The sequence below is a fragment of the Oryza sativa genome, chromosome 9 (assembly GCF_034140825.1).
Source record: "Oryza sativa Japonica Group chromosome 9, ASM3414082v1".
NCBI lineage: Eukaryota > Viridiplantae > Streptophyta > Magnoliopsida > Poales > Poaceae > Oryza > Oryza sativa.
The window spans coordinates 8,419,708-8,438,749 of NC_089043.1; the positions used below are offsets into that span (position 1 = coordinate 8,419,708).

Below are 19,042 nucleotides of genomic sequence, written 5' to 3' on the forward strand. Positions count from 1 at the left end.
ACATACGTAAGCATGTTTTTATTTTTTTAGTAGGTTTTTTTATAGTTTTTCTTCTCGTACTTACGTATGATTCTTGATTTTTTAAATGAACAGTTCCATAGCTTTTTCCCTCATAAGTAGGCATGCTAGTTTTACCCATATGCACGGGATACTAACAGCAAGCAAATAGATCTAATCTACCGGTCTAAAATTATGGGCCCACTAATTTAAATGAAAATCAACAGTGAGATTATAAAATGCCATGTGGCGACTTAGGAGCGTTCGTAGGGACGCCACATGGCGGATTAGGAGCGTTTATAGAAAGATTAATGGACTTTTAGTATATAATAGAAAATAGATAGATAGATAGATAGATAGATAGATAGATAGATAGATAGATACTAGCAGTCAACACAACTTCCAAAGACACCTAAGATAGTTTCTGCCTTTTTTCTCTAGTTTCTTTCTCCTTTTCCATGTCTTTTGACACATTGGAGGATGCAGCTTTTCATGGTTCAGCAGGGCATTGTGATATTCAGGCTATAACAACCTCAGGACCAGGCCTACAAGAACACTAGAAAAAAGTTCAGAGTAGGAATAGTAAACAGTACATTTTTCTAGAGTAAAATGAAAAAATCTACAGTGAGGAGGCACTCTCACAGTGCATATTTTCCCCTTATTACATCTGGGATTTAACTGTTTATTGTTTAATTCTTTAGTTCAGGAATTTTTATTTCAGGGTGTTCAACAACTGATCTTTTCATATGCTCTATTTGGATATATTCCTGCTAAAAGTAATTTTGTTTCAATAATTTTTACTATGCAAACAAGTCCTAGGTGCTACCTTTTAGTAGTAGTGACTAGGGCTAGTCATGATGTTACAAAACCATGATTCAGCCCAGAATAAATGAAACCCAACATAAGTTTGGGACTTTAACACAAACAACTCCAGAAACATAGTTCGACGACCCATGCAAGAATTGCATGCACAACAACATCAATGGAGCAAAGCTCCCTAAGGCTCACAGAGCCACACGCCGAGTCAGGAAACGACATGGCTAAATTACTCGTTGAAACGGAAATGATGCGGACGAAATCTCAGGTGCCAAATGGATTGAAGACGAACGGTCCAGCTTCTTGATGATCAAGCTTGCTTCTTCTTCCTCCCACCTCCACGCTTCTTGCTACCACCACTTGAGCTCCCCGGAGCATCTGCAGCACGCACGATCGAGACGGCAAAAATTGTGTTAGGATTGCATATTTGTACATGGTGATCACGTGCAAAACCAAGCAATTAAAATTGACGACGCGATCGATCGATTACCTGGGCGCGAGCGGCGGCGGTGGCTGCTGGGCGCGAGCGGCGGCGGCGGCCTTCCTCTTGTCCATCCTGTTCTTGCGACGCTCCCTGGCCTCCTTGGCCTCCAGCTCCGCCCTGTCGCGGCCACCGCCTGCCACCGCAAACATGGGGCCACCAGTTTTCCTGCTTCTGCCGATCATCTCCCATGGCGTATCGTCCACCGTAGCTTCGATCGCGCGGCGCTGCACGAGGTACTCCTCGAACGCCTCTGTCGGTGTGGCAGGCGCCAGACGCGCACGCGCTGGCCCGGTTGGGGGACGAACCAGCAGCGGCCAGGAAGGCAGGCCGGACGGCGGCGCCGGAGGCGCAGCCGGGGCAGCAGCAGCAGCAGGAGGAGTAGGCGCGCGCGGCCTAGCAGCAGCAGGGGGAGCAGTGGGCACGCGCCGTGCACGAAGATGAGGAGCAGGCGAGCGCAGTGAAAGAGGAGCGATGGGCCCGCGCGGCGTAGTATACGACAAGCTCAGGCCACCATAGCTGAAGCTGTAGCGGCCGGTGGTCGGCGGCATGGTCCTCCCACGAGGTGCAGCAGGAGGAGGAGCAGCCATGGACGGCGCACGAATATGAGGAGCAGGCGCGTGCAGTGCAAGAGGAGCAGCGGGCGCGCGCGGTGCAGCGGACGACGAGCTCGCACCGCTGTCGCCGAAGCTGTAGCGGCCGGTGGTCAGTGACACGGTCCACTCACGTGGTGCAGCAGCAGGAGGAGCCGATGCGGATGGCGCACGAGGACGAGGAACAGATACACGCAGCGCACGAAGATGAGGAGTAAGCGCGCGTAGTGCAAGAGTAACACTGGACGTGCACGGCACAGCAGATGGCGAGCTCGCGCCGCCATAGCCGAAGCTGTAGCGGGTCATGGTTGGTGACACAGTCAACCCGTGCGACGCAGCAGCAGGAGCAGCCATGGACGGGGCTGTAGCAGGAGGAACAGTCACGGGCGGCGCAGGAACTGTAGGGAAAGGCATGGACGGCGTAGGGATGGGGGGAGCAGGTGCGGGCGGCATAGGAATAGGAGGAGCAGGCATGCGTGACACACGAAGATGAGGTGCAGGCCCGCGCAGTACAAGAGGAGCAGCGGCTGCACGTGGCATAGCAGACGACAAGCTCGCTCCACCATAGCCGAAGCTGTAGTGGGTGGTGGTCGGTGACACAGTAAACCCAGGTGGCACATCAGCAGGAGGAGCAGTCACGGGCGGCGTAGGAACTGGAGTGGCAAGCGTGGGCGGCGTAGCAACAGGAGGAGCATGTGCGGGCGGTGTAGGAACAAGAGGAGGAGGCATGCGTGACACACAAAGATGAGGTGCAGGCGCGCGCAGTGCAAGAGGAGCAGTGGTGGCGTGTGGCATAGCAGAAGACGAGCTCGCTCCACCATAGCCGAAGCTGTAGCGGGTGGTGGCTGGTGACACAGTAAACCCGGGTGGCACATCAGCAGGAGGAGCAAGCGCAGGCGGCGTAGGAATAGGAGGGGTAGGCGCGGGCGGCGCTGGAACTGGAGGAGCAGGTGCGCGTGGAACACGAGGATGAGGTGCAGGCACACACAGTGCAAGAGTAGTGCGCATGCGTGGCATAGCAGACGACGAGCTCGCTCCATCATAGCCGAAGCTGTAGCGGGTGATGGTCGGTGACATGGTAAACCCGGGCGGCACATCAGCAGGAGTAGGCGCGAGCGGTGTAGGAACTGGAGGGGCAGGCGCGGGCGGCGTAGGAACATGAGTTGCTAGCGCGGATGGCATTGGAGCAGGAGGAGAAAGCACGCGTGGCACACAAAGATGAGGTGCAAGCGTGCAGTGCAAGAGGAGCAGTGGGCGCACGTGGCATAGCAGATGATGAGCTTGCTCCACCGTAGCTGAAGCTGTAGTGGGAGGTGGTCGGTGACATGGTCAAACCGAGTGGCATAGGAACAGAAAGAACAGGCTCGAGTGGTGTAGAATGACCAGTGGGCGTGAGCGGCGCAGCAGTCGACGAGCTCGTGCCGCCATCACCGAAGCGATCATTGCCGATGGTCGGTGATACGATCCACCAGCCGCGTGGCACAACAAGAGGAGGAGCAAGCGTGGGCGGTGCAGGAAGAAGAGGAGCAGGCCCCCGCGTGGTAGTAGGAGCAGCAGGCGTGCGCAGCACAGTAGAGGATGAGCTCTCGCCGCCAAAACCGTAGCCAAAGCGATAGCGGCCGGTGGTCGGCGACACGGTCCACCCACGTGGGGGCACTGGCCACGTGAACATGGTAGCAATGGGCTGCGCCGACGGCGCCGCGGGGCGGCGCACGGTGGAGACGAGCAGCGGCGGCGGTGGCGCGGGCACGAACACTTCCTCGGAAGTGAAGCTGGTGTCAATGATGTGGTAGCTCTTGCCGTCCGGGAGGAGTGACGGGATGATGCGGCTCCAGCGATTGCGACTAGGCAGGCGCCTCTGGGCTGCGATGGCGTGTTGGGTCGGAGGCTGCTGGGCTACCGCCCCGCCACCACCGCTGAGAAGCCGAGCCTGGCTGGCTAGGCGAATGGGCCGGTTCGCCATGGCAGCGGCGACAGAGTAGGGAATGATGAGGTGGCGAGGTGGAAGGCCTCGATGGGCCGGGTTCCCGTTGGCATCTCCTTGCTGGGCCAGGTTCTCGTTGGCGTCTTCCATGCTAGCCAGGTCAGGTCGCGGATTTCACCACCTTCCTCCGTTTGAATCTTGGAGACAAACCTGCATGGGGAAAAATATATGAAAAAACGGCGTTGGCCATGGCACCACACAAAACATACAGGAAGCTGCAAAAACCTGAAATAAATCGCTAGAATTTGACGGAGATCTGATAATCACAAGCATACAAGAACATCTAAACCTCCTGTAAACCACTGAGTCCCATGTAGATCTGATTAGCAAAAGCTTACAACAAAGTTTAGATCCTTAGAGGTGGATTTCAGGATTTCACAAGCAAGAAACGAGTTTTTTCTCTCTCTACTCTACGGTATTGAAAGCTATGTGCTTCTAAGAACAGAAACCAGATTAGAATTTGTGACAAGCGAGAGGGAACTTACCTCTCTACAATCTACGGTATTCAAAACTATGTATTTCTAAGAACAGAAAACATGTTAGAATTTGTGTTAGAATTTGTGACAAGCGAGAGGGAACTTACCTCTCAACAAATCTATAGTATGCAAAACTATGTACTTCTAAGAACATAAACCAAATTAGAATTTGTGACAAGACGAGAGGGAACGTAACTTACCAGGCGGCAGGAAGCTTATTTCTTCATGTATCTGATTTCCTTCGATCTGTGTGTAGTTTTTACAGAATGGGGGCTTACTTTTATAGTCGAATTTCAGTGCTTCACCCTGTCTTTGTGAACGCGTTCTGCTTCACCCTGTCTTTGTGAACGCGTTCTATACACTCTCTTGTTTCTTTCTAAACACAAACGATTTTTTATCTGTGTGAAATATGTTGCAATGCTAGAAAAAACTACTCCAAGCAAGGAAATGTTTTATAGTATATCACAATTGTATCCTCTAAAACAGGTGAGATAATGTCACGGTTACACAAGTTTCAATTTCAACCGATTCTCAGTGGTACTGATATATTGAGATATGAACACAGATTTTTTTTTGAAATAGAAAAAAATGGGTATGAACACGGAAAGTGACTGCCAACCAGTACAGCTGCATCCAACCGCTCACAGCTACTACTGATTTGGCCATAATAACATTACTGCCAAATATACAAATCTTCATAGACTTATTTGGTGGAGCAAATCCGGTATCACCAACTAATTCATATCTAAGTATGGAGGTTCTCATTTATTTTTACAGATATATACCTCCTCACTACCTAAATTAAATGTGTAAAATTCTACTATCGCCAATGTCAACTCTTTCTTAGACTTGAGAATTAAAGGATGTATATAGCTCCTAGTATAAATCAAGAGATATAAACCTACGCCACTCAAAGACTTGAAAAAAGCTCAAAAAATATAAATTAATTTCTAATCATGTACCCATGTAGTATTAGTTTTGGCACTTCGAGCTCCCTTAATAGAGGGATCTCTCTCAAGGAATGAGGTGTATATGTCTTTCTAAAAATGGGAGAAAACCTCATAAGTATATCTAAGTATAAGGGTGGCAATTGAGTTTATATGTTTAAATCTCAGCATGAAGATCGACGAGATTTGGCTGAAATGGAAATTTATACAACTAGCTTCCATGTGAGGACATGACCTGACATGTTTGAAGAGGATAATTATGATTTACTAGAAAGACATTTCCTTGCTTGGAGTAGTTCTCGCTATCATTGCAACTTATTTACATGGATAAAAAAGTGTTTGTGTTCAAAAAGAAAGAAGAAAGACTCGTTTACCTAGATACATGGGCTTAGGGTTATCACTGAGAACCGACGGAAGAAGCTTTTCAAAAGCACGGTCCCAGGAGTGGCCTTGGGGCCAAGTTTGCCACCCTCTCAATGCATTGTCATTTCCTTACTAACCAAAAGTGTGAGAGTGGATTGTAAACTCTAAGAGGACATCCCCTTATTATTCACATGTCATCTAAATGTTTATATTTTTTTAAAAAAATATATAGTAAGATAGATTAATTGTGAATATACGCTAATTAGCCGTAGTTTTTTTTTGCAACTTATAGAAGTTTAATTTTTACTGGCATGTTTGTGAAGTTATCTATCACATATTAATTTATCCAGTTGAATTTTTTAAATTTTTTCATAACCATTTAGATGACATGCAAGCAACGAGAGAATGTCCCCTCGAGAGTTTAGAATAGTTTCTCCCAAAGTGCTCTTTTCACCAAGGTGGCGGCAAAGGTGCAAGAGGGAAAGAATAATGCAAATGTCCACCCTTGATCGCTATGCCTTGATCATTTATTCCTGTGGATACCAAATCACACAAGTAATATAAGAACACATCATGCTGCACATGGGCAAGGATGATACCTTGGTCTCTACCCTAAAATCATCAACCTAGATCAAGGATGCAAGTGGACAGACCTGCAAACCCAATTATAATACAAATAAGCGGATTACCCGGCACACTTATAACCAAGATCTAGTGGCCGGTGCGTGCAGAAGACAAGGCCATCATCTATGTACAAGAAGGGAAATACAGCCCCACAAAGGATTGTATGGATGCCAAATCAACCATGTAAGAACATATCATGCCACACATGGGGAAGGATGATACCTTGGTTGCCATCCTAACATCATCAACTGAGATCTAGTGGATGATGCATGGGGAAGACGGGGTCATCATCCATGTGCAAGAAGGAAAAGCTAGCCCTGCCCAAGATCCTGTGGATTCCAAATCAGAAAAGTAAGAACACATCATGCCGAGATAAGGAAGAATGATACCTTGGCCGTCGACATAGTTCGACTAGCTGATGAGTGGGGAAGATGAGCTGCCATCCTTGCACGGTGAAGGAAAACTGGATCCAGCACAGGGAAGGGGAGCGACATCAAAAACCACCTAAACGTTGTCCGCCCAAAGGCCCTGGCCCCAGATCCTAGATCTGGGTAACCAACAACTAGGGAAGGCACTATAGAATGTGGCGGTAGGTAGCGACGATGGCAACGATTGGCTTGATGGTGTTGGAAGGACGGCGATTTGCTCTCTCGATGTCATATTGGTGCTAGAAGAATGAAGGTGAGCACCAGATCTTGGGGAATGAAAGTTTGGTAGAGTGCGGCGGAGGGGTGGTAGTGGATGGAGGGGGAGAAGTGGCATCTTCTACTGATTTTAGGGTTTCGCAATAGGTTTATATAGGTGGGGATAGTGCATCAACTTTGGCCCAACTAGGCCCAATAGACGGGGGATGGTAAAATAGTTGGTTGTTGGCTTTCATTTGTTAAACGTCCCTGTCCCCAGTGGCAAATAAAATTGTCAAACCCTGTCGAAACAAGATTTCGGCAATAATAAAAGGGGGTGGGTTTGGAGACAAAGGATTTTATACAGGTTCAGGCCTTCTTATTCAAGAAGTAATACCCTACTCCTGTCCGGGGATGATTCCGCCGAGTGTATTATTGATTGTATATACTGGAAAAAAGAATCGTGCCCCAAGAGGCACACGGACCCTCCTTATATAGGGGAAGGGATCCGTAATGCAAGGTACAATCCATATCCTAACGGAATATGGGATCACAGATAAAATACAATCATAGCCGACTAGGATCCCGGGTATTTTCTTGACATACAAGTTTAGAATCTAACCCGAGTCCTCATAAAGATATTCTATCTATATTTGGTACCATATATCCGACTAAAGTATAACTGTCATGCAGATATGGGGTATCCATAATCTCCACAGTAGCACCCGAGACCTTCGCAGTTGACGAAACAACCTTCTTGAAACAAAAACCAGTAGTCCGAGTGCTTCAATTCAACTTGCTCCAGCTTGCCGAGTACTAAAAATCAAAAACTGTGAAGGGCGAAAATAAAACATGGTGCATCGAGTAGATGCACCTAATTAGGTGTAGCCCCCGACTATGTGATTAGTTGAAAAACTAAACATATAGTCAAGAACCGAGTGGTTTTATAGCGAAGCACGCATGGTACTTAGTAAGATACCCAGCCGACTGCTTCTCAACTCGAATATATCAAGGACAAAAAATACAAGAAGGACCGAGTGACAAACACTCAAAAGGCCCAAAAATAGATATATTTGGTAGGAATCCGAGCAAGAAACTCTTAAAATGTTCCACCAAACATGACAGAAAATCATGGTAATTAATGAGTCTAACAGCCTAGGCTGTGACCCTTACCATAACCAAAATAAGCATATAACATGCTAGGAGAATGACTACTAATAAACCAGTCATCTCAAATTAACCCAACAGCTCTTGTAGCCTAAAAAAGCTTACAAAAATGGTATAACACCTTTCTGTCGGGCACCTTTTCATGTGCATCATAATAATTCTAAAGAATTATTGAATCGCGTTAAAAAAGATTTTAACAGCATCGGGCCACATCATTGTGAGCACATATTGCCAAAGCAAAAAGCGCCTAAGTCCCTAGGGATCACAACGGGGCACGCTGAAAACATAATTGGGCTGAAGGACTGTACAGGCCCAGGCCCATTAGTACTCCCGATAACCTAATAATACCGAAGTGAAAAACGTCTCTTCGTCTTCCCCGCCGAGACTCTCGCCATTTTCCCCATTTCCTGCTACAGTGCAAAACTGCACCGCGCAAACTAGGGTTCATCAATCCGCTCCAATCCACCCTCAAAAAACTTCACAACATTTCTCCCCGCATCCACCGCTCCGATTCCCCATCCCTTTCCAGCCATATCTCGAACTAAATCAATCTATCCAGTTCACATTCATGGCGGAAGAAAGAGAAAGCGAGAGTCAGTGGGCGCCCTCCGATGTGACGGAAGACAATCTGAAGGAGATGGTGGCACACGGCGTTCTTCCAGCAAAAGAGATCCTCGGGTGGCGACCGGCATTTGGTGAGGCATTCCCGACCCCCGATACACACGAAATCGTGGTATTTGCTCATTTCTTCTATGGCGGATTTTCTCTTCCAACCTCGAGGTTTTTCTGGGGCATTCTGAACTTCTACGGGATTAGCATGCATCACTTGAATCCAAACTCCATAGTACATATTGCCAATTTTATCCACGCCTGTGAAGTTTTTCTGGGCATTAGGCCTCATTTCGCCTTGTTCTGCCGCATCTTCTTCCTCAAGCCCCAGCCAAACAAAAGCAAGCCGTGCGTTGTTGGGGGAGCTGGTTTCCAACTCAGAGGAACCTTGAGCCAAAAATATTTCTCCATGCCCTTCAAAACCTCAAACAAAGGCTGGCATGCGAACTGGTTCTATGTTCAGAATCCTGAGCCCGCACTCCCCGAGTACTGCTGTCTTCCTCCGGTTTACCAGGACACATGGAACTCATTGCCTATGGGAGATGAAGCTGCTCAGGCAGTAGAACTGATGGAGAGGATGATAAAGCTGAAAGAACAGGGTCTTCAAGGAGAGCATATCACCCGGCACTTTATTAAGTGTCGGTTAGCTCCAATCAAAGAAAGATCCCGCACAGCTTTTGAGTTTGATGACAAGCATGATCCAAATCAGGAAGATTCAGATTCTCTTGACTTTAAGGTCATGAAAGAAAGAATGTACAAAATCTTCTCAAACACTATTGTTGTCAGCTATTCACATCTGCTGCCCGTTGTGCCATTCAACGCATTCAACCCTCCTCTAAATATGATCTTGTCTTCCTGTTGAATCAATTAACAATGAAAGATATTACACCCAGGAATTTTCTTTGATGAAGTCGGATCCCCCAATCACTCAACGCCGATCTCCCCGCCACCAAACTGGGCAAGGGAGCGGAGGACCAAGAATTCGGTCTGAAACTCAACCAAGTGCTTCTGGTCCAGTCGGCCAGTCAGACTCTCGAAAGAGGAAGCTGGTTTTAAGTGACGACGAAGTCGATGATACTACCAGGAGGCCTGGAGACCGAGAGACAACTAAGAAACTACCAAAACAGGCTACTCTAAGGAAGAAAACATCCAGTCGCCCTGCGCCAAAGATCAGGAAGTCTTCTAGGTACAACTCATATAATGATCTCTCTTGCATTGATGCGCATCCATTGCGGCAATAACACTGATAATCAAATTTGCAGGAAACCATCTGATATACATCCGTCTGGGAAAGATTCTGACCCGACTAGCGTGGACGCAAGTTCTTCCAAAGAAACCGGGCCAACCGCCGAGGACCGTCTGAGTGACAATCAGCCGGCAACCGATAATGTAGAATCCGGTGATCAACCCCCGACTGGAAACCAGTCGGCCGAAGCCGAAGCCGGAGTTAATTAGGAGCCCCTGACTGGAAACCAGTCGGACGCAGGGCCAAACCAAGAGATTCCAGAAGTTGGAGCTCAAGCAGACAGCCCTCGCGGTCAAGACGCCAGCAATAACCAGAGATCTGGATCTCCTTTAAAGGCATCCGAATCCACTCGTCCTTGTCCAGAAATCATTACGGGTAAAACACTTTGTCTGAAACCATGTCGACCGAAATAACTCTGACCAATTGTCTAACCTCTGTCAGTGGATACATTAGGGCCAATGATCAGTGATGAAGAAGAAATTCCCCGCATACAAACTGCTGAGGATTCACGCCCTCCGATTCTGGTCAAGTGGTGGGATGACAACATGCAGCCTCAAGGGATCGTGATAAATAAGCAAAAAGAGGACGAAGAGTTATGCCTACTGAAGAAGGCACTTAGTCAGGCAACCCGCATTGTAAATGTAAGCCCTCTGGTACCTGATCTCAACCATCTTGTTTGCCATTTAATTCATGCGCTAATTAAACTGTCTTGTAGAGGATTCATCGTAGGAACGAAGCTAAAACGGTAACCTTAGAGAGGCTAGTCCCTCATCTCGGGACCCTCGAAGCCACCAGGAGTCTGCTGCATGAGACAAAAGAGCTTGCCAGGAAAAATGAGCATGATCTGAGGAATCGAATTGCTGAGCTCCAGGAATCCAATTTTGAACTGAGTGGCTCATCAAAAGGTTTGTGCAAACTCTGCCCAACTGACTTATACTGTTATCTTTGCAATCTTGATTTACAGTAATCAATGTAGTGCAAGCTGCCAAGATATCTCAGTTGGAGAAGCAAATTCAAACTCTGGAAAATGACAAGGCAGAACTGGCAAGACAGAGAGACCTGGCTTTGAAGGAAGTTGAAGGTATCAACAATCAATACCTCAAAAGCCATTATCCTCCATATGCTGACTTATTAATATGAATCTGTCGATGCAGACCGCAAGATCAAATCTCAAGCTCAATTCGACGTCCTGGTTGGCAAGATCAAAAAACTTGAAGGAGCCCGGGATGAGGTTGCTAACGCTGCTGCCCCAATTGTTCAAGCGATGTTCCACAATAACAATGGCCCGAGTGCACTTGATGCTTCTGAAATTTTCGACAAGCTGAGAGTTCCTCCGGATATATATTTCAAGAACATCAAAGAAACTGGAAGTATGGGAGCAAGCATGGCGTTGGCGATGACTAAATCCCTTTATCCGAGAGTTGATATTGATGCCACTGATGGCTTTGCAGACGGGACGAGCGAAGAATCTGCTCTTGACCTCATCAGTAATGCGCAGAAAGCGGCTGACAAAATTGCTGCCGATGTAGTTGAGAGATTTCAGGACACCGATCTTCGACCGACTGGTCCTGATATTTCTGATGATGAAAAGACTGATACTGATTAATGTACCGATAATCTTGATGATTAATGATGATGGAGGCACAATTTGTACAATACTGATGAATTTATGCTGTGCTTGATATCTTAACTTAGCTCCTGATTTCTTAAAAGTTTTTGTCAAACCTTGTTGAGCCTAAAACCCGCAAAAGTTGTTAAAAAACTTTCAGTCCTCATTGACTAAGCCAAGAAATCAAACAGGGCAATGATACATCAAGTAAGCAAATTGAATTGATAAAAATCACACTCCATTATTATTATAGTAGCCCCCTGACTGAAAACTTCGAGGAAAAACTTGAAGTTAGCAGTCAAAGAGGAAAGATACAAACGAAATGCCTAAGCGTAAAATCGACGAAGGTGTTCAATATTCCAAGAATTGTTGATCATAGTACCATCTTCCCATAAGGGAGATAATTTATGCCGATCCTGTGTTGTTTGAATTTTCCTCAGAACCAGGTCACCGACTAAAAAGGCTCGCGATCGAACATTCCGATTATGATAACGACGCAACCCTTGCAAATATCGAGTCGATTGAATTAAAGCTGCTTCTCGGGCTTCTTCTAGTCGGTTGATGTCGTCTACTCGGCCCTCTTCATAGCCCTCCTCGTTGAAGTTCCGAAATCGTAGTGATTCAAATTCCACTTCACTCGGCAACATTGCTTCTGCGCCATAAACCAAAAAGAACGGTGACCGGCCGATAGCCCAACTAGGAGTAGTGCGTAAAGACCAAAGTACGGACGGCAGCTGATCTACCCACTTGCCAGCATAGGGGCGTAGTCGGTTGAAAACTCGTGCTTTGATCCCTTGCAGTATCATGCTGTTAGCGCGCTCAACTTGTCCGTTACTCATAGGGTGTGCCACGGAGGCATAACAAATTTTAATGCCGAAGTCTTCACAAAAGTCTTTAAATACTCCGCCAGTGAATTGAGTGCCATTATCAGTGATGATCCGATTAGGTACCCCAAACCGATGCACAATGTTGATGAAAAAATCTCTAGCTTTATCTGCTGTGATCGTGATGACCGGTTTAGCCTCAATCCATTTGGAAAATTTGTCGATAGCAACAAAGAGATGCGTGTAACCGCCGACTGCCCTTTTAAATGGGCCGACCATGTCAAGCCCCCAGACCGCAAACGGCCAGGACAACGGGATGGTTTGCAACTCTTGGGCTGGCAAATGAGTTTGTCTGGCAAAAAATTGACAACCTTCGCATGTCCGCTCAATCTTGTCAGCATCGGACACAGCTGTAGGCCAAAAAAAACCTTGCCGGTAAGCTTTGCCGATGATGGTCCGTGCAGCAGCATGATTACCACAAATACCAGAATGTATATCTTTCAACAATTGTCTCCCTTCCTCCAAAGATACACAGCGCTGCAGTATTCCTGATGGACTTTTCTTGTACAGTTCAGCTTCGTGAATAATGTAAAGTCTGCTGCGCCTGGAAATCCGCTCGGCTTCATTTTTGTCTTGAGGGAGTTCTTGTTTGGTCAAAAATTTTATGAGAGGTTCTCTCTAGTCGGCTTCAAGCATGCTTATGCCTTGAGTATCCATGGCTTCAACTGCTTCTTTTCTGGGCACAGTTGGTTCATAAAGATGCTCAACGAACACATCAGAAGGGGCTGCTTCCCGTTTCGAACCAAAATTGGCCAGTCTGTCAGCTGCCTCGTTGTTATGTCGAAGGACATGGGTGAGCTCGAGTCCATCGAATTTATCTTCCAACTTGCGTACCTCTTGTCGATAAGCAGTCATATTATCATCTAGACATGACCACTCTTTCATGACCTGATTGACAATCAACTGAGAGTCTCCATGGACGATTAATCGGCGAATACCTAGAGATATTGCAATCCTTATTCCATGGAGTAGCGCTTCGTATTCTGCTACGTTATGAGATGCAGAAAAATGTATCCACAACACGTAGCTCAATCTTTCTACAGTCGGGGAAATCAAGACGACCCCAGCTCCAGTGCCTGTAAGCCTCTTCGACCTATCAAAATGCATAGTCCAATATTCCATCTTTTCCTCTGGCATGTCTTCTTGGCACTCGGTCCACTCGGCAAGCAAATCAGCTAAAGCTTGTGACTTGATCGAAGTTCGTGGTTTGAAAGATATGTCCAAAGACATCAATTCTAAGGCCCACTTCGCAATCCGTCCGTTTGCTTCGCGATTATGAAGTATATCCTCGAGTGGAAACGATGTGACCACCATGACCGAGTGACTTTGAAAATAGTGAGATAATTTCCTAACGGTAATTAAGACACCATATAATAACTTTTGAACCTGAGGATACCTTATCTTGGAGTCGGCTAAAACCCCGCTAACAAAATAGATTGGTCGTTGGACTTTTTGAATATGGCCTTCCTCTTCACGCTCGACAACCAGGACCGTACTCACAACCTGGGAGGTCGCCGACATATATAACAGTAGCGGCTCTTGTGGATGTGGCGAGGCCAAAACTGGTGGAGTGGTGAGAAATTTCTTGAAGTCTTCAAAGGCTTTTTGTGCTTCGGGTCCCCACTGGAAATTGTCAGTTTTCTTCAGCAGCTTGAAGAAGGGCATCCCCTGCTCGTCGAGTCATGAGACGAACCGGCTGAGCGCCGCCATGCAACCAGTCAGCTTTTGGACATCTTTTTGAGAGCTTGGCGGTTTCATGTTGAGGATGGCGTTGATTTTCTCCGGGTTGGCCTGTATGCCTCTCTGAGATACCATAAATCCGAGCAACTTCCCTGACGGTACTTCGAAGATGCACTTTTCCGTGTTTAGTTTCATCTTGAAAGCACGAATGCTTGTAAAAGTTTCTTCTAAATCCGCAATCAGGTCATCCTTCCGCTTGCTCTTGACGACTACATCATCGACATAGGCTTCAACATTGCGACTGATCTGAGTTGAAAAACACCTTTGAATCATGCGTTGATAGGTTGCTCCTGCATTCTTAATCCAAAGGGCATGGTGATGTAACAGTAGGCCCCAAAGGGCGTAATAAACGAGGTCTTCAAGCAGTCAGATTCTTTTAGTCGGATCTGATGATATCCTGGGTAACAGTCCAAGAAGCTGAGTAACTCACAGCCAGCCGTTGAGTCTACCACCTGGTCAATGCGAGGTAACCCAAAAGGGTCTTTGGGACAAGATTTGTTGAGGTCGGTATAATCGACACACATGCGCCATTGCCCCGTCTTTTTCCGATCCAGGACTGGGTTAGCCAGCCAGTCGGGATGAAGGACTTCCTTAATGAAGCCTGCTGCTAACAGCTTGGTTAATTCCTCCTTGATCGCGTCCTTCCTGTCCTGTGCAAAAGGGCGGAGTCGTTGCATGATGGGTTTGGCGTCTTCCTTAACATGTAAAGAGTGCTCAATCACCTCTCTAGGGATACCAGGCATATCCGATGGTTTCCACGCAAAAATATCTTTATTATTCTGAAGAAAGGTGATGAGCGTGCTTTCCTATTTACAATCTAACTCAACGCCTATCACAGCAGTCTTGTCAGGATCGGAGGGATCTAAGGGAATCTTTTTCGTCTTGGCGTCACTTTCTTCGGTCTTCGTCAGCTTGGTTGCAGGCACTTCTCCCTCGTTTGCCGTGGTCACAGCCAGTCGGATCTCTTCGCGGGTGAGAGTGGTCTCGTGGGTTTGAGCCATCTCGCAACTTTCTTTGTCACACGTGACGGCTTGCTTGATGTCGCTCCGTAGTGATATGACCCCTCGAGGGCCAGACATCTTCATCATCATGTAGGTGTAGTGCGGGACGGCCATGAACTTGGCTAGAGCCGGTCGTCCGAGTATAGCATGATATGCTGTCTCGAAATTAGCGACTTCGAAGTAGACATTTTCTGTACGAAAATTCTCTCGAGTGCCGAAGGTAACTAGAAGAGTGATCTGACCGAGTGGTGTAGCTGACAGTCCTGGTATAACACCATGGAAGGGTGCATTACTCGGCTTTAATTCCGTGCGAGGAATCTGCATATCGTCTAGGGTCTTAGCGAAAAGGATGTTGAGTGCGCTGCCACCATCGATGAGAGTCCGTCGGAGCTTGACATTGCGAACCACTGGGTCTAGTACCAGGGGGTACCGCCCCGGGTGGACCACTCGGTCGGGATGATCCGAGCGGTCGAACTTAATTACTGTCTCTGACCACCGAAGATATTGGGGCGTGTTAGGCTGAACCGCATTGATCTCCCGTTCTGTTAGCTTCTGTTTTCTCTTGGACTCATAAGCCAGGGGTCTGCCGAAAATGTGATTAAGTTCTTTGCGATGATCTTGAAAACCAGTTGGGGCATCGTCTTCGTCATCTTTCTTCTTTGATGTGCCTTGATCTCCGTCTGCAGGTTTGCGTGCGTTCTTGACGTATTGCTCCGTGAACTATTTGTAGACGAAGCAATCTTTGGCCACGTGGTTGGAATTGGGATGATGCGGACATTGGGAGTTCATTATCTTGTCGAAGGTGTTGACGCGGGGACGTTGTCGGGAAGATGGAGAGGTGGTCGCCACAAGTTCTTCGGGCTTACGCTTGCGATCCTTGTGGTTATTACTTCCACTCCCCCCTGCAGTCGGCGTGTCCTTCTTTGGCTTCCAAGTGGTGCCCGACTGTTTGGACGCGGTGATAGCATCTTCGGCTTTGGCATACTCGTTGGCTTTTTCGAACATCTGCTTAACCGTCCTGGGAGGTTTACGTCCGAACTTGCCGACTAGGTCCTCGTGGCGAATGCCTTTAGTGAAGGCGGCGATGATGACGTCGTCGGTGATGTCGGAGATTTTGTTGCGTTGTTCGGAGAAGCGTCGGATGTAATCTCGAAGGGATTCTCCAGACTTCTGAACGACGTTGTAGAGGTCAAACTGTGTGCCGGGACGTTCAAAGATGCCCTGGAAGTTAGCGATGAAGTGATCACGAAGTTCTGCCCATGATCCGAACGTGCCACGGGGTAGTCCGTGGAGCCAGGATCGGGCGGAGTCCGCTAGGGCCACAGGTAGATAGTTTGCCATGGCCCTGCTGTCTCCTCCTGCTGTGCAGATTGCGAGTCCGTAGACGGTGAGCCAAGACTCCGGATTAGTGGTGCCATCATACTTCTCGATTCCAGTCGGCTTGAAGCCGACTGGCCAATCCACTCGACGCAGGTCATTAGTGAAGGCAACTACTCCATCCACGTCATCGTTGTAGCGATTTGGTGAATGGTGGTGACCTCGTGCTGCACGGCGCTGGTTGATCATGTCGCGAAGGTCGACGGGACGCTGGCAAGGTGGAGAACGAGGCCGTTCAGCTCGGCGCTCCCTGTGAAGTTCGGGAAGCGAGTGAACATATCGTTCGTCGTGACCCCTGCTCCTGCAACTAGATCCTGTGCCGGTGACGCTGAGGCTTGGCTGATGATGAGGGACTCGGCTACCAGTCGGGGTGCGGGTGCTTGCGGAGTTGGCTGGAACCGAGGCAGCGATCATGGTCTTCGTCTGGTTCAAGATATTGACAACATGATCGGCTTGGTTGAGTGCGTCTTCCTTGAGGAGGATGTCAAGGAGAGTGATTGCTGCAACCGCGTTCTGCTAGGGAGTGCGAAAGACCGCTATCCCGTCGACGTCTTGTTGCCCAATGAGCTCTCTCGCTCGGCGCCCAGATTCCAAGGCGCGGTGCCGTAGATCTTTAGCCTCCTTTGGAATCCGTTCGCGATCTTGTTGCTCACGCTGTAGTCGTTCTCGCTCCTGTCGCTGTCGCTCTTCCTCCAGTCGGCGACGTTCAGCTTCTTGCCTTGCGCGATCTTGGTCCGCTTCTCGGGCTCGGCGCTGTTCTTCCGTTTCGTTGTCAGCCATAAATACGCCGAAGAAGAGGGGCGTGTAGTTATCCTCATAGCTGTCGTCGAAGTTGTCGAAGTCGCCGTGGTCGTAGTGGTAGCCGAAGTCGTCGTAGTCGAGGATCTCGGTTGTTCGAGAACTGACGCCGGGGGAGCTGAGGTAGCCATCCAACTCTTCCGTCGAGACTGTCCCAAGAGGTTGGAGTATAACGCCAACCTCCCTGGATCTAGACTGGATCGGGGCCGATGCCGGAGCTCACCTAAATCTTCAAGTGGGACATGTCTTGACTGTGAAGACAGCGGCCAAGTCATCAGGAAGTTTCATTAAGATTGAGGGATAGGATCCGTCGTCTTGATCTGGTCGCGGAAGAGTAGATTGGATCTCGTCCGAGTGGTTTGAAGCCGACTCGGGAGAGATGATCTTGGAGTAGGCCTCGGCCGAGTTCGGAATACCGAATGGCACGGGGACCTGGTCTCTTCCCGATTGGTTTGAGTCCGAGTCAAGGAGAGAGATCTTGCCGAAGTCGTTAGTGATGAAGTTGAGGCTGCCGATCCGGAACGCCTGCCCGGGAGGGAAGGCGAAGTCGTCGATGCCAGAAACGAAACCCATCGCACTTAGTCGGCGAGAACTTGACGCCTCCCCTACCTGGCGTGCCAACTGTCGAAACAAGATTTCGGCAATAATAAAAGGGGGTGGCTATCAAGCTAGGAAAGTGGATGGGTTTGGAGACAAAGAATTTTATACAGGTTTAGGCCTTCTTATTCAAGAAGTAATACCCTACTCCTGTCCGGGAATGATTCCGCCGAGTGTATTATTGATTGTATATACTGGAAAAAAGAATCGTGCCCCAAGAGGTACACGGACCCTCCTTATATAGGGGAAGGGATCCGTAATACAAGGTACAGTCCATATCCTAACGGAATATGGGATTACAGATAAAATACAATCGTATCCGACTAGGATCCCGGGTATTTTCTTGACATACAAGTTTAGAATCTAACCCGAGTCCTCATAAAGATATTCTATCTATATTTGGTACCATATATCTGACTAAAGTATAACTGTCATGCAGATATGGGGTATCCATAATCTCCACAAACCCAAACCCGATAGTGGCATTTGGATGGATAGTGGAAAGAGGAAGGGATATTATGGCATATAAAGTGGTGGGTTTAAGATAGGATAGGTTATACTTTACCATTCCTATGTTCAGGTATATATGGTTTGGCATAGAGACAAAATATTTCTTGGACAAAAATACCCTTCCTGACTATATGGTCATGGCAATCACACGGCATTTTTGTCATACCACCATTTCCGACCTAAACTCACCTTCCCTGATATTGGTTGGAAATGAACTGCCCATATGCAGTTCTTATGTCCACCTCTTTTCCCAATCGCCTAACAAATATGGAAATGATTTATTTTCAAGAAACATCAATGTGTCAAAATTTTTCTATTGTTCCAATTATCACCTTTTTTGAGAGAGAGAGAATCCCTTATATGCCACTGAAAATTGGTTCGATCCCTTGTATGCCACTGAAAATTAGCTCTTCCCCTATATGCCATTGGTCCAAATTTGCGCACCCTCTCATCCAAATACCCTTCATTTTTACAGGAAGACCTCTTATATGGTTCGCCTGCGAAAATAGACTTGCAATATAAATAGAGCCAACCTAGGGCCATTTATTTCTAAGTCCTCATTCTACCTCAATCCTCTCCCGCGTCCCTCTCCTCCACACC

The 19,042-nt window shown here is 47.7% G+C and overlaps 1 protein-coding gene across 6 annotated transcripts; it reads right to left on the reverse strand.

Moving 5' to 3' along the window:
- Nucleotides 1-759: 759 nt before the first annotated feature.
- On the reverse strand, nt 760-7,041 carry LOC107278466 (vegetative cell wall protein gp1). Of its 6 annotated transcripts, XM_066304304.1 has the most exons (4): nt 6,671-7,041; nt 6,504-6,610; nt 1,304-6,310; nt 760-1,191 (listed from the first exon to the last, which is right to left on the reverse strand). In XM_066304304.1, exons 3-4 carry the CDS (start codon nt 3,067-3,069, stop codon nt 1,164-1,166), a joined length of 1,794 nt encoding a protein of 597 aa, XP_066160401.1. In that variant the 5' UTR covers nt 3,070-6,310; nt 6,504-6,610; nt 6,671-7,041; the 3' UTR covers nt 760-1,163. The 6 variants fall into 6 exon arrangements, with proteins under 6 accessions (XP_066160401.1, XP_015611008.1, XP_066160400.1 ...); XM_015755522.3 differs by having other exon boundaries at nt 1,304-6,610; XM_066304303.1 differs by having other exon boundaries at nt 6,504-7,041.
- Between the last annotated feature and the right edge of the window lie 12,001 nt (nt 7,042-19,042).

Excerpts from the sequence above, each read along its gene's own strand:
- LOC107278466 (XM_066304304.1), bottom strand. The coding sequence starts at position 3,069 with ATGCCATCCGCGCTAGCAACTCATGTTCCTACGCCGCCCGCGCCTGCC. Across the intron at positions 1,192-1,303 it reads CCGCCGCCGCTCGCGCCCAG|ATGCTCCGGGGAGCTCAAGT; the intron begins GTAATCGATCGA and ends TGCGTGCTGCAG.